The following is a 15,973-nucleotide window of genomic DNA, read 5'->3' on the forward strand; positions in this document are numbered from 1 at the left end:
GGTCTCAAACTCCTGACCTCAGGTGATCCGCCATCCCTGGCCTCCCAAAGTGCTGAGATTACAGGCGTAAGCCACTGCGCCTGGCCTATACTATAATAGTCTAGCAGAGGCTTTTAACCAATATGGATTTCCATGCCCCAAAAAATAACTGTTTATTTTTCTTTAGAATAAATGTTTTCTTCAGAAATAAATGTTATTTTACTAACCATTTTATCTGTTACTCTAAGGTACAGCTGAATCCTGATTAGAAAGGTCTAACATGGGCCATGCACAGTGGTTCACATTTGTAATCCTAGCACCTTGAGAGGCCAAGGTGGGCGAACTGCCCGAGCTCAGGAATTTGATACCAGAGTGGGTAACATGGTGAAACCCTGTCTCTAAAACACAAAAAATACAAAATACTAAAATACAAAAAATTAGCCAGGCATGGTGGCACACGCCGGTAGTCCCAGCTACTTGGAAGTCTGAGGCACGAGAATCGCTTGAACCTAAGGGCCAGAGGTTATAGTGAGCTGAGATCACGACACTTCCAGAAGCCTGTTATCCTGTCAGCCTGCGTGACAGCGTGAGACTTTGTCTGCAAAAAAAAAAAAAAGAAAGAAAGAAAAAAAAATAGAAATGTCTAACATAAGAGACTAAACAAAGAGTTAAAATTGGCCAGGCCCGGTGGCTCAAGCCTGTAATCCCAGCACTTTGGGAGGCCGAGACGGGCGGATCACGAGGTCAGGAGATCGAGACCATCCTGGCTAACATGGTGAAACCCCGTCTCTACTAAAAAATACAAAACAAAAAAAAAAACTAGCTGGGCGAGGTGGCAGGCACCTGTAGTCCCAGCTACTCGGGAGGCTGAGGCAGGAGAATGGCGTAAACCCGGGAGGCGGAGCTTGCAGTGAGCTGAGATCTGGCCACTGCACTCTAGCCCGGGCGACAGAGCGAGACTCTGTCTCCAAAAAAAAAAAAAGAATTAAAATTAAGTTTTGGCACTCAATCTTCATTTGTATGGAAATTTTTTTTTTTTTTGAGGTGGAGTCTCACTGTGTCACCCAGGCTGCAGTGCAGTGGCATGACCTTCATTCACTGCAACCTCCACCTCCTGGGTTCAAGTGATTCTCATGCCTCAGCCTCCCCAGTAGCTGGGATTACAGGTGTACATCACCACACTTGGCTAATTTTTTGTATTTTTAGTACAGATGGGGTTTTACCACATTGGCCAGGCTGGTCTCGAACTCCTGACCTCAAATGTACTGCTCGTCTTGGCCTCCCAAAGTGCTGGGATTACAGGCATGAGCCACTGTACCCGGCATTATTAATATTATCACTATTATTTTTAGAGATGGGGTCTTGCTATATTGCCTTGCTGGCCTTGAATTCCTGGGCTCAATCTCTTTTGAGTAGCTGGGACTTCAGGCGTGTGTCGCTATACCCGCCTTGAATTCCTACAATACTTCTGAAAGTAATTCCAATGATCTTAACATTTAGATTTTTTAAATGCATAAATATATATAGAATAGTATGTGTATAACAATGTAAGTAAAGTGTCTGAAATAAGTCTGAAATAATTACATCCAGGAGAAGTCATGGTTTTTCTGTATATGCAAAAGTGAAAGGACTTATTGAAAAACTTTTTGGAAGTTTTAGCATAACTTGGCACCAGAAGTAAGAACAATAATTTGAATGCACAAAGAGAATTAGAAATGGTTAGTCTTAGCAATCTGACCTTTAGCATAGTCATCCATCCAACCAACAAATTTCTGTTAATTATCTACTGCATCCTAGTTGGTGGGAGAATAAAAGCAACAGGTTACTTTGACATAGCATTGAAAGTGCTGTAAGAAGGCAAGAGGGGGCCGGGCGCGGTGGCTCAAGCCTGTAATCCCAGCACTTTGGGAGGCCGAGACGGGTGGATCACAAGGTCAGGAGATCGAGACCATCCTGGCTAACACCGTGAAACCCCGTCTCTACTAAAAAAATACAAAAAATTAGCCGGGTGAGGTGGCGGGCGCCTGTAGTCCCAGCTCCTGGGAGGCTGAGGCAGGAGAATGGCGTAAACCCCGGAGGCGGAGCTTGCAGTGAGCTGAGATCCGGCCACTGCACTCCAGCCTGGGTGATAGAGCGAGACTCCGTCTCAATAAAAAAAAAAAAAAAAGAAGGCAAGAGGACTGTAAGCTGTGGAAGGATACAAAATGTGCCCAATCCACACTCGGTTGTTAAGGCTTTCCAGAATTGAAACCTGAAAGATAAATAAAATTAGGCAACAGAAAAGAAGAGAAAGTGAGTGCAAAGCAAAGGGACAGCTTTTAGGAAGGCCTGGAGAGAGAATACTTTTTGCAAACCAAACTCAAAATGTTCAGTATGGCTCAAAAAGAAACAGATGAAACTGACAAGATTGGGGCAGCCGGATCACAAGGTCTTGTATGTTAGGAACTTAAGTCATTTTCAAGAGCTTTAGAAAGAGCAACTGGCCAGGCACGGGTGCCTCACATCTGTATTCTCAGCATTTTGAGAAGCTGAAGTGAGAGGACCACTTGAGCTCAGGAATTCGAGAAAAAGCCACTAAGGGCTTGTGGAATGATCTGATCAGATTTCCATTTTGGAGAGATTGGTGGTTTATAGGTTGGCCGTACCGGAAGCAGAAAAATCAGTTATGGACTAGTTTTAGTTGTCCATTCTTCTATTCAGAAAAATTTCCCTGGCACTTTCTATGTGCTAGGTACTGGGATATAGGGATGAATGGCAAACTTCCAGGTCTATGGAGTTTGCATTCAGGGTGAGAGATATTGGTGGCCTGTACCAGAGTAGTATAAATGGATTTAGAAAGTAATGAGATTCCAGCAATATTTAAAAGTTGAAAACAAAGGAAAGTAGCAATGGGAATGAGGAAGAGTTAGGGATGGTAACCTGATTTCTGGCCAGGTAGATGGTGGTATCATTCAAGAACATAGGGAACAAAAGAGAACCAGATTTGGGAGATAAGTTCAGTTTTGGGCACACTGGGAGATATTCACGCCTAGTAAACAATCATAAGATGAATGTGAAACTCCAGAGAGAGATGTGGCCTTAAAGTTCTTAGCAGGCTATCAGTTCCATGAGTAAACAATCATAAGACGAATCTGAAACTCCAGAGACAGATCTGGCCTTAAAGTTCTTAGCAGGCTATCAGTTCCATGAGAGAAGGACCTTGTCTGTTTTACTCACCACTGTATGCCCAATGGGCACAGTATCAGGCACATAGTTGGCACTCAATGAAAGTATCTGTGGCCGGGCGCGGTGGCTCAAGCCTGTAATCCCAGCACTTTGGGAGGCCGAGACAGGCGGATCATGAGGTCAGGAGATCGAGACCATCCTGGCTAACACTGTGAAACCCCGTCTCTACTAAAAAATACAAAAAAGTAGCCGGGCGAGGTGGCGGGCGCCTGTAGTCCCAGCTACTCGGGAGGCTGAGGCAGGAGAATGGCGTGAACCCAGGAGGCGGAGCTTGCAGTGAGCTGAGATCCGGCCACTGCACTCCAACCCGGGCGACAGAGTGAGACTCCGTCTCAAAAAAGAAAGTATCTATAAGGCCGGGCGTGGTGGCTCACACCTGTAATTCTAGCACTTTGGAAGTCCGAGGTGGATGGATCACCCAAGGTCGCAAGTTCAAGACCAGCCTGACCAAAATGGAGAAACCCCACCTCCACTAAAAATACAAAATTAGCCAGATGTGGTGGCACATGCCTGTAATCCCAGCTACTCCAGAGCTGAGACAGGAGAATCGCTTGAACCCAGGAGGTGGAGGTGATGGTGAGGTGAGATCGTGCCATTGCACTCCAGCCTGGGCAACAAGAGTGAAACCCCATCTCAAAAATAAATAAATAAGTAAATAAATAATATCTGTTAGATGAGTGGGTTAAACATTTTGGAATAATCAACAAACGGTAAATTGAACCCCTGGGAATAGAGGACCTTAGAAAAAATGCCCAGGAGCACAACATTCATCTGAGTAAGAGGAATCCACAGAATGGTCAGGTAGGTAAGAGGAAAGCCAAGGAATTTCAAAGTCAAAAAACCTAAATATAATGTTTCTCAGAGGAAGAAGTAGCCAAAAAACACTGCTGAGACATCAAGTATGAGAAGGAATAAGATAGAAAACAAGAAGGGCATTTATGAGAACTTTTCTGAATGTTCAAGAATGAGTAGGAGACAATCTGAATATGTATCTAAAGTTTCAGATCTAAATAATTACCTTATAAGATGAAATGAGTTATTTGCTGCAAGAGCAGCTTTAACCTTTTTTTCTTCCCTTTTATTCCCCAGTAGCTTGAAAAAACACTTAAAGCTTAACCTTTATTAACTTGTTTATTCCATCTAAAGTGCCTACCTCTTCACTGCTGCTTGCTTGGTTAAAAAAACTAAAATTATGGCCGGGCACAGCGGTTCATGTCTGTAATACCAGCACTTTGGGAAGCAGAGGCAGGAGGATCACTTGAGGCCAGGAGTTCGAGGCCATCCTGGGCAACACAGTAAGATCCCCCCAACTCTACAAACGCGCGCGCGTGCGCGCGCGCACACACACACACACACACACACACACACACACACACTAGCTGGGCATGATGGCATACACCTGTAGACCCAGCTACTCAGGAGGTTGAGGTAAGAGAATCATTAAAGCCCAGGAATTCTAGGCTACAGTGAGCTATGATCACTCACTCCACTGCACACCAGCCTGGGTGACAGAGCAAGACCGTGTCTCAAAATAAATAGATAAGAAAAATAAAATTTAAAAAAAATTTTAAGTAAAATAAAGTGTCTGCCACTCTAGTCTTTATCCCATCACCCTGTTTATTTCCTGCATGGCATCTATCACCATCTGTAATTAACTGGTTTGCTTATTGTTTATTGCAATGTGAACTCCAAGAAAACATGGGCTACCTTCCCTGTCTGTTCCATTAGTGGCTACATCCCCAGGACTTAGAACAGTGCCTTGCTCTGCCAGGCACGGTGGCTCATGCCTGTAATCCTAGCACTTTGCGAGGCCAAGGCAGGTGGATCACCTGAGGTCAGGAATTCGAGATCAGCCTGCCAACATGGTGAAACCCTGTCTCTACCAAAAATACAAAAATTAGCCTGTAATTGGTGGGTGCCTGTAATCACAGCTACTCAGGAAGCTGAGGTGGGAAAATCACTCGAAACTGGGAGGCGGAGGTTGTAGTGATCCGAGATCAAGCCACTGCACTCCAGTCTGGGCAACAGAGCAAGACTCCATCTTAATTTTTAAAAAAAAAGGCCGGATGCAGTGGCTCACGCCTGTAATCCCAGCACTTTGGGAGGCTGAGGCTGGTGGATCACAGGGTCAGGAGTTCAAGACCAGCCTAGCCGATATGGTGAAACCCCGTCTCTATTAAAAATACAAAAAGTAGCCAGGCATGGTGGTGTGCACCTGTAGTCCCAGCTACTTGGGAGGCTGAGGCAGAAGAATTGCTTGAACCCGGGAGGCGGAGGTTGCAGTGAGCCAAGATCCCACCACTGCACTCCAGCCTGGGCAAGAGTGAGATTCTTTCCATCTCAAAAAAAAAAAAAAAAAAAAAAAAAAAAGGAAAATAACAGAGCCTGGCTCAATAAATAAATAAATATTTGTTTTTTCTAACCATCTACGTTTCTGTTTTATCTTTCCACTTACTTGGGGAAATGGGATAAGATAGAACTAGAAAATCATTAAGTTCCCATCTAGCTCTTTAAAAGAAACTATAGGAAGGCCATTCGCAGTGGCTCACACCTACAATCCCAGAACCTTGGGAGGCCAAGGCAGCAGATCACTTGAGACCAGGAGTTCGAGACCAGCCTGGGCAACATAGTTCGATCCCCATCTCTACCCCCAAAAAAAAAAAAATAATTAATTAAATTAAAACTGCAGGAAGAGCAAGAGAAAACACACTTTAAAGGGCAATAATAGCCAAACACGGTGGCTCACACCTATAATCCCAGCACTTTTGGGAGGCCAAGGTGGGCAGATTACAAGGTTAGGAGTTCGAGACCAGCTTGGCCAACATGGTGAAACCCCATCTCTACTAAAACTACAAAAATTAGCTGGGCATAGTGGCACACACCTGTACTCCCAGCTACTCAGGAGGCTGAAGCAGGAGAACTGCTTGAACTCAGGAGGTGGAGGTTGCAGTGAGCCGAGATCACGCCACTGCACTCCAGCCTGGGCAACAGAGCAAGACTCCATCTCAAAAAAAAAGCTTAAAAAAATAAAAAGGCAATAATAGATAGGGCATGGTGGCTCACACCTGTAATCTGTTACTTGGGAGGCTGAGGTAGGAGGATAGCTTGAGCCTACGAAGTTGAGGCTATTGTGAGCTGTGATTGCAACACTGCCCTCCAGCCTGGGCAACAGCATGAGACTGTCTCAAAAAAAAAAGGGAGGGGGGGACAATAATAGAATCCAGAATCAGGCCTGTACCCCAAAGGAAATCTTATCAGCAGGTAAAAGAATTTCTCAGGTTCTATAACCCTGGCAGAGCAGGTAAACAAGTCAGAAACAAGATATCCTGGAAATGATGAAAGTAAAAAAAAAAAAAAAAAAAAAAAAGATGGCTGTGGGGCAGTGGCTGGCACTGGTTATCCCAGCATTTTGGGAGGCTGAGGCAAGCAGGTCACCTGAGGTCGTAAGTTCAAGCCCAGCATGGTCAACATGGCGAAACCCCGTCCCTACTAAAAATACAAAAATTAGTTGGGTATGGTGGCGGGCACCTGTAGCCCCAGCTACTCAGAGGCTGAGGCACGAGATTAACTTGAACCCAGGAGGTGGAGGATGTGGTGAGATGAAATTGCACCACTACACTCCAGCCTGGGTGACAAAGTGAGACTCTGTCTCAAAAAAAAAAAAAAAGTTACTAGCAAAAATATTAAATGTAGGGTCAGTTTTTGTATTTCTATATCTCAAAGTTTCAAAAAGGGGAAAAAATTATTTTCTTTTTGAGACAGGGTCTTGCTCTGTCATCCAGAGCAAGTAGTACAGTGTGCCAGAGTGCAGTGGCACAATCGGGGCTCACTGCAACCTCGAACGCTTGTGCTCAAGGGATCCACCCACCTCAACATCTCGAGTAGCTGGAGCCACAGGTGTATACCACCACACCTGGCTAATTTTTCTATTTTTTGTAAAGATGTGGTCTCACTATGTTGCCCAGGCTGGTCTGGAACTCTGGGGCTCAAGCTATCCTCCTTCCTTGGTCTCCTAAACTGCTAAGATTATAAGCATGAGCCACTGTGCCTGGTCCATAACAGTTTTTATGTAATAATTTTATTTATTTATTTTGAGACAGAGTTTCACTCGTTTCCCAGGCTGGAGCGCAATGGCATGATCTCGGCTCACTGCAACCTCCGCCTCCCGGGTTCAAGCGATTCTCCTGCCTCAGTCCCCTGAGTAGCTGGGATTACAGGCATGCACCACCACGCCCGGCTAATTTTATATTTTTAGTAGAGACAGGGTTTCTCCATGTTGGTCAGGCTGCTCTCGAACTCCTGACCCCAGGTGATCCGACCGCCTCAGCCTCCCAAAGTGCTGGGATTACAGGCGTTAGTTACCACACCTGGTCCTGGAAATGTTCTCAAACATAAATAATATGGTGGTTATATGGCAGAATATTCTCATTTTTTAGGAGATAAATATGTTAAGTTCCAAGGCAAAGTGTCATAATGTCTGTAATTTAAATAAGTTAAGTACTGAGGGGCAAAGAATCATAATGTCTGCAATTTAAAATGGTTCAGCAATTAAATGTGTATGTGTGTGTATGTGTATCTACACCCATACATCCACATATACAGACAAATAAAACAATGACTGAATCTATACAGTGGGTATACAAATGACAAATACACTTTCCATTTTTCTATATGTTTGAAAGTTTTCCTAATAAAAAGTTGGGGGAGTGGCAGAATTACTGAAAAAGTGTACTAATCTTAAAAAAAAAAAAAAAAAAGCCCTAGCTGGACACGGTGGCTCACGCCTGTAATCCCAGCACTTTGGGAGGCCGAGGCAGGCAGATCACTTGAGCTCACAAATTCGAGATCAGCCTGGGCAACATGGTGAAACCCCATCTCTACAAAGTATCAAAAATTAGCTGGAGATAGTGGTGCACACCTGTAGTCCCATCTACTTGGAAGGCTGAGACGGAACGATGGCTTGAGCCCAAGAGGCAATGGCTGCAGTGAGCCAAGATCATACCACTGCACTCCAACCTGGGCCAGACCTTGTCTCAAAAAAAAACATAAAATAAAATTCTATATGCTCAACTCAGCACTTCTCTATTACATTAATATATAAATTCCCATGGTTCAGTTCAAACATTTTTGGGTGTGCCTATTATGCCAAACTACTGCTGTAATTCTTAAGAAAATAAAACACAGTATGGCCGGGTGCGGTGGCCCATGCCTATAATCCCAGCACTTTGGGAGGCTGAGATGTGAGGATCATCTGAGCCCAAATGTTCAAGATCAGCCTGGGCAACATGGGAAACCCATTTCTACAAAAAATACAAAAATTAGCCAGACATGGCAGCATGATCCTATAGTCCCAGCTATTTGGGAGGTTGAGACAGGAGGATCATTGAACCCCGGAGGCAGAGGGTGCAGTGAGCTGGGATCACACCACTACACTCTGGCCTGGGCAACAGAGTGAGATCTCATCTCAATCAATCAATCAAAAAATCTATAAAAATATAAAAATATGTGTTTTTTAGGCCGGGTGCGGGGGCTCACGCTTGTAATCCCAGCACTTTGGGAGGCCGAGGCAGGGGGATCACCTGAGGTCAAGAGTTTGAGACCAGCTGGGACAACACGGTGAAATCCCGTCTCTATTAAGAATACAAAAATTAGCTGGGCGTGCTGGCGCGTGCCTATAATCCCAGATACTCGGGAGGCTGAAGCAGGAGAATCGCTTGAACCTGGGAGGTGGAAGTTACAGTGATCTGAGATCGTGCCACTGCACTCCAGCCTGGGTGACAGCACAAGACTCTGTCTCAAAAACAAATTTTTTAAAAAATGGGCTGGGCACGGTGGCTCATGCCTGTAATCTCAGCACTGTGGGAGGCCAAGGTGGGCGGATCACAAGGTCAGGAGTTCAAGACCAGACTGGCTAACGTGGTGAAACCCCATCTCTACTAAAAGTACAAAAAGTAGCTGGGCATGGTGACGCACGCCTATAATCCCAGCTACTCAGGAGGCTGAGGCAGGAGAATTGCTTGAACCCAGGACGCAGAGGTGGCAGTAAGCCAAGATTTTGCCTCTGCACCCTAGCCTAGGCGACAGAGCACAAGATTCTGTCTCAAAAATAAATAAAATTTAAAACTAAAATATCAAGTGTGGGCCAAGTGTGGTGGCTCACATCTGTAATCCCAGCACTTTGGGAGGTTGAGGCAGATGGATCACTTGAGGTCAGGAGTTTGAGACCACCCTGGCCAACATGGTGAAACCTGTCTCTACTGAAAATACAAAAATTAGCCGAGTGTAGCGGTGCACACTTGTAATCCCAGCCACTCGGGCAGCTAAGGCAGGAGAATTGCTTGAACCTGGGAGGTGGAGGTTGCAATGAGCTGGGATCATGCCACTGCCCTCCAGTCTGGGTGACAGAGTGAGACTCTGTCTCGAAAAAAAAAAAAAATGAATGAGAACACTAAAACAAGAACAATGAATGTCAATACCTATTTTCCTGCCCATGAGTTTTATGGGTTCCATGTTCATACACTTCCAAAGATAAGAAGTGTCAAAAGTCGGCTGGGCACGCTGGCTCACGCCTGTAATCCCAGCACTGTGGAAGGCTGAGGCGGGTGGATCACGAGGTCAGGAGATCAAGACCATCCTAGCTAACATGGTGAAACCCCGTCTCTACTAAAAATACAAAAAAATTAGCTGGGCGTGGTGGCGGGCGCCTGTAGTCCCAGCTACTCGGGAGGCTGATGCAGGAGAAAGGCGTGAACCCAGGAGGCAGAGCTTGCAGTGAGCCAAGATTGCACCATTGCACTCTAGCCTGGGCAACAAGAGCAAAACTCCACCTCAAAAAAAAAAGAAAAAGAAAATGAAAGAAGATGGTGCATCTTCATTTTTATGTGCAATCTCCCTCTACCAAATGATGTTAAATGAGCTCTCACTTTGAGAATAACAGTGATAACATACAAGACCCACAGAATCACTAGGAACTAAATTCCAAAAGAAAAGATTCTTTAAACTCGTCTACTTTTCAGAAGTTTCTTTTTTTTTTTTTTTTTTTGAGAGGGAGTCTCACTCTACTGCCCAGGCTGGAGTATAGTGGCACGATCCCAGCTCACCGCAACCTCCACCTCCCAGGTTCAAGCAATTCTTCTGCCTCAGTCTCCCCAGTAGCTGGGAGTATAGGCCGCCATACCCGGATAATTTTTGTATTTTTAGTAGAGACAGGGTTTCACCATGTTGTTAGTAGAGACAGGGTTTCACCATGTTGGCGAGGCTGGTCTCACACTCCTGACCTCAAGTGATCCGTCTGCCTTGGCCTCCCAAAGTGCTGGGATTATAGATGTGAGCCACCACACCTAGCCCTCTTTTTAAAATTAAAGCAAATTATGCCTATTTTAAAAGAATCAGAAGTTGCAGAAAACCCCTAACATACCCAGTTATAACCTCTCTCTCCAGATCATTTTGTATCCAGATTTTTATTTTAAAAAGTCACTGGGCTGGGCACAGTGGCTCACCCCTGTAAGTCCCAACACTTTGGCAGGATCCACAAGGCAGGAGAATCACTTGAGCCCAAGAGTTCCAGATCAGACTGGGCAACATAGTGAGACCTTGTCTCTATAAAAAATTAAATTAGCCCAGTGTGGTGATGCATGCCTGTTGTCCTAGCTACTCAGGAGGCTGAGGCCAGAGGATAACTTGAGCCCAAGAGATTGAGGCTGCAGTGAGCTGTGATTGTGCCACTACACCCTAGCCTAGGTGATTGAGTGAGACTCTGTCTCCAAAAAGAATTTAAATTTAAAAGTCACTGATTTAAAAATAAATTATTCAGTAGGTTCACAGGGCTTATTCTGGACAGAGTCAACAGGATGTTCTGGCTGAAAAAGTCAAATTTAAACAGAGTAGAAAGTGAGGAGCTAGCTATGTAAAACTCTAAGGAGAGCATTCTAGAGCATGAGCAAAGGCATCTGATGGGTCTTGGTTAAAGAATGGAGAGGTGTGTCGCAGGCAGCCCAAAGGAGAGAGTGACGGGCATAAGATGACGGATTTCTTGATTAGCATCTGAAACAGGTCCAAATCTATCTAAAATTAGCCCTTCTTTAGGTCATTTTTAAAGAATCCCTAAAACAGCAGACTAGCTCCACACTAAAAATTCAAATAAAAGCAAAAAAAGTCAGAAGGTATTCAAAATATGTCCTATCAATATAAAGATTAAATTTCTGATGCCTTGCTGAGAATTCCTGCAAGAGATTATAGCACCTCACACACTCCCAAAACATTCTCACTATTTACATACCCACCAAAGTTTCCACAAAGGTGCTCAGAATTTACTTTACTCTCTCTGGTGATGGATAATTTCCTTGTTTTCAAATCATTTTTGCTGTAAATACGCTGAGGCACTTACTTTTTGCTATAATAGACTCTTGGTTTCCACATTAAATACACAAACAGGCCAGCACGGTGGCTCATGCCTATAATCCTAGCACTTTGGGAGGCCAAGGCAGGCGGATCATGAGGTCAGGAGACTGAGCCCATCCTGGCTAAAATGGTGAAACCCCATCTCTACCAAAAATACAAAAAAAATTAGCTGGGCATGGTGGCACAGGCCTGTAATCCCAGCTACTCGGGAGGCTGAGGCAGGAGAATCGCTTGAACCTAGGAGGCGGAGGTTGCAGTGAGCCAAGATTGTGCCACTGCACTCCAGCCTGGGCGACAAAGCGAGACTCTGTCTTTATGGAAAAAAAAAAAAGGGCACAAAGCACTCACAGAAAACTAAACACAGAATTCACTCTACATATTGGCCAAAGGGAGACAATTTCTGGATACTGAGCAACACACGATTTATGATCTTACATGAAAACCGATGGCTGGGCCCATGGTGGCTCACACCTGCCAGCCCAGCACTTTGGAAGGCTGAGGTGGGCAGATTGCCTAAGCTCAGGAGTTCGAGATCAGCCTGGGCAACATAGTGAAATCCCAACTCTGTTAAAACACAAAAAATATATATATATTAGCCGGGTGGGGTGGCATGTGCCTGTAGTCCCAGCTACTCGGGAGGCTGAGGCAAGAGAACTGCTTGAACCCGGGAGGCAGTGAGCCAAGATCGTGTCACTGCACTCCAGCCTGGCGACAGAGAAAGACTGTCTCAAAAGGAAAGGAAAAGAAAAGAAAACTGATAACAAGATGTGTTTATGTTTGTGGCCTGGGAGTTGGCTCATTTAGCATTTCATAAATGTTCTCTGTTCTCAGGTCATGACCCTTTGCTCAATGGTTTCACTGCGGAGAATTTATAGGTGACTGAAAAAATATAAACTACAAATAAATTAACTGGATAACCTATTTTTTTAAAGTCATTTACTTAAGAAATTAATATGGAACCCAGAGTCTAGCAGTCGGTCAGTTTTGGTTTCTGATTCTGCAACCTGTGGCATACGGTTTTCTTGGCACGTGTGACCTTGGCATTTTGCCTATATTTACACAGACTGACAGGAGTTTAAGGCTGGAAGGAGCATTTATTTTACGTGAGGTAAAAGGTCATGTCAGGCTTGTCACCTGTGTGTACATGTGGTTAATTCCCAGTCACTTTCATGTATATCCACACACTGGCAAGGGCCAGTGAGCATGAAGCAGCAGCAAGCCCTCTCAGAAGTAGCATTCGACCTCTGTTCTATAAAGAGTGCTAACAAGGCCGGGCGCGGTGGCTCCAGCCTGTAATCCCAGCACTTTGGGAGGCCGAGACGGGCGGATCACGAGGTCAGGAGATCGAGACCATCCTGGCTAACACGGTGAAACCCCGTCTCTACTAAAAAATACAAAAAACTAGCCGGGTGAGGTGGTGGCGCCTGTAGTCCCAGCTACTCGGGAGGCTGAGGCAGGAGAATGGCGGGAACCCGGGAGGCGGAGCTTGCAGTGAGCTGAGATCTGGCCACAGCACTCCAGCCTGGGTGACAGAGCGAGACTCCGTCTCAAAAAAAAAAAAAAAAAAGAGTGCTAACAAACAAGTGGAAATTTTGATCCTATCATTATTTGGTTTTTCATCCCATCCTTCCCTATATGAAAGGAAAAGCTCTTGAAATAGTCCATTCTGGCAGGGTGCGGTGGCTCACGCCTGTAATCCCAGCACTGGCATGGTCAGCCCCAGGCCAAAGTGGGCAGATCACTTGAGGTCAGGAGTTCAAGACCATCCTAGGCACCATGGAGAAATCCCGTCTCTACTAAAAACAAAAATTAGCGGGGAGTGTTGTCCCAGCTACTTAGGAAGCTGAGGCATAAGAATCGTTTGAACCAGGGAGGCAGAGGCTCACAGGGAGGCAGAGGTTGCAGTGAGCCAACATCACTCCACTGCACTCCACCCTGGGCAACAGAGTGAGACTATGTCTCAAAAAAAAAAAAAAAAAAAGAGTCAATTTTGTTTGGCAATTTCAATACCATTCCCTTGAGAAAACTGGATTCCACAATCAGAACTAAAAATCATCACTACAGTCAAGTTTTTAAAAAAGGAAAAGAACTATTTAACCAGATGCAAAGGTATACATGACAAAACAAAACAAAAATTTTTAATGGTGTTACTATTCAGTGTTAGGAAATGAGGTACAAATCTCACATCCTAAAAACTCTTCAAGTCTTTCTGAAAAATACCATGTCATTCCTTCAATAATTAGTTATTTCGCCTCCTTTGATCACCATGTATTTAACTAGGTGTACTAGGCGCTTGAGAAACAAAAATAGGACACTTCACCTGCCTTTGATAAGGTCCACAGAAATAACGCCAATGCAGGCTGAAAGCTAAAATCCTTGTCACTCTCAAAAGCCAAGGACCTATCACTTGCACCCTAGAACTCCAAAAGGTTCACAGAGTCGAGGTGAGGGCGCCCAGGTCACTGCTCAGGTGCTAGAGTTAACAGGCGGCTAAATGCACGTATAAACAGCAGTCTGAGAAGCAAACTCAGACGGAAAAAATGTTGTCAACTGTCACCTACATCTTCCCAACCCCGCCCCCCAATCCTTTTTATAAATAAATGGAGAGTTTCTGAAGGGAACTGTCCAAGGTTACCTCCTGATACTGTGGAATGCTCTGGTTTGGGATACCCATGAAATTGTTTATATATTTATTGAGTACTGCCACACAACATCTAAAAGTTGACAAAGTGTCAACCAAGGCACATAGAACATAAAATAAGACCTCTTTCTCAACAAGATTAAAACGTCAAGAAGAAACTGACCGAAAGAGGGAGATCTCTAACTTCCCAAAGCAAGGCAACCCCCTGGAAAGGTACTGGAACTAGCGGAAGTTACATATCCAGGACAGAAGTGTCCCCCTCCCCAGGGGTAAAACTTTGAACCGCCATCTGACTATCCCACGGTGGTCGGAAACTTCCCTCAACAACAAGAAGCAACCAGACACCCAACAATCTCCGCCCTTGGCTAACCCCATGTGTCCTCAGGCCAGGCTATCGCTTCCTCCCCGGGCCCTGCCTCCTCCATCTCGCTCCCTTCCCAGGACACTCAGTAGCCGGCCTCGGCTTCCAACGCCGGCCTGGGTCCCGGGGTACCTGGAGGCCGCCGGGCTCGGTCCCGGGGGGCATCGGCCTCAGGCCCGCTCTCCAGCAGGCCCGTCGCGCCTCTAGTCCCCGACCGGGCCGCGACCCCCACCCCGATCGCCCCCGGGGACGGATCCCGCGGCCCCCGCCCTGCCGCCGGCCTCACCTCCTCGGCGTGCTTGCGCAGCGCCTTCTCCCGCTCGTACTGGGTGATGAGCTGCTCGTTGTCGTCCCGCAGCAGCTCCAGCTCCACCTGGTGCTCCTGGTCCTGCGCGAACACCGAGTCCAGGTTCTCCAGTACAGCCACCACCAGCGGCATCAGCTCCTTGACCACCTCCTCGTCGTAACGCCCGATGAGCCGCTCGAACTCGCGGTAGATGGAGCCGGCCAGGCCGGACACCCGCTCCGACATCACGGCCCCGGAGCCGCCGGGTTCCTCCTGATACACCACACCGTCCTCCAGCTCCATGGTGGCAAGCGGGCGGGCGGGCGGCCCGGGGCGTAGCCGGCTGAGGGGCGGCACCGGCCCGCACGGGACTGGCCCGGCTCGGGCTGGGAAGGGGACTAGGGCTGGAGCCCGGGCCGGGGCTGGGGCTGGGCCCGGCGGGGTGGGGGTCGGGGCCGGAGGAGGGGAGGGGTGGCGTGCTCGCTCTCACCCCAACTGCCGCTGCACCAACTGCCGGGGCGGCCGGGCCGCGCGCGCCATACGTCATCCGCGGGGCGGGGCTGGCGACGCGTCGGCCCGATGGGCGGGGAGCCGCGGGAGGCCAGGCGCGGCCGGGGGCGGGGCCATGCGTCTTCGGGCGGCGGCGGAGGAAGCCGCGGCGTCAACACCCGGCGCCGCGATGCGGAAGCCAATGGGAATGACTGCGGTCGGAGCGTGGGGAAAGTGTCCATCCACGGCGGGATTCGCGGGGCGGGTCCCAGGGGAAAGGGAGGGGTTCGGGAAGAGTGACGAGTTAACTTCGCTGGCATTTCTACGGATTTTTAAAGCTCACAAAGCACCTTCTCATTTTATCCCCACAACAGGCGTAAAGCGGCAAATGTTTGGACCTCGTTTCACAGACAAAGAAACTAGGCCCAGAAAAGTGGTAGTGCTCTCAAGGTCACGCCCCTGGAACGGGAAACGGACTGAGCCGGGACTCAAACCAGTTCTCCAGATTGAGAATTCCGGGCTCCGAAAAAAATGGGAAACTGAAAGGGAGGGGAAAAAACCATAACCAGGGTCTACCTAAGTGGAAAGGTGG

The 15,973-nt window shown here is 46.9% G+C and overlaps 1 protein-coding gene across 7 annotated transcripts in view; it reads right to left on the reverse strand.

Annotated features, from left to right (window-relative positions):
- SPAG9 (sperm associated antigen 9) overlaps positions 1-15,425 on the reverse strand; it is a 163,630-nt gene extending 148,205 nt beyond the window's left edge. For 5 of the 7 annotated variants that reach the window (XM_033183523.1, XM_033183521.1, XM_033183519.1 and 2 more), the window contains exon 1: positions 14,893-15,425. In XM_033183523.1, the coding sequence (XP_033039414.1) occupies positions 14,893-15,195 (303 nt within the window). In that variant the 5' untranslated portion in view covers positions 15,196-15,425. The remainder of the gene's footprint in view (positions 1-14,892) is intronic. The other 2 variants (XM_033183522.1, XM_033183524.1) reach the window with 1 other exon arrangement.
- Between the last annotated feature and the right edge of the window lie 548 nt (positions 15,426-15,973).

Source organism: Trachypithecus francoisi, unplaced genomic scaffold, assembly GCF_009764315.1.
Source record: "Trachypithecus francoisi isolate TF-2019V2 unplaced genomic scaffold, Tfra_2.0 Lachesis_group20, whole genome shotgun sequence".
Taxonomy (NCBI): Eukaryota; Metazoa; Chordata; class Mammalia; order Primates; family Cercopithecidae; genus Trachypithecus; species Trachypithecus francoisi.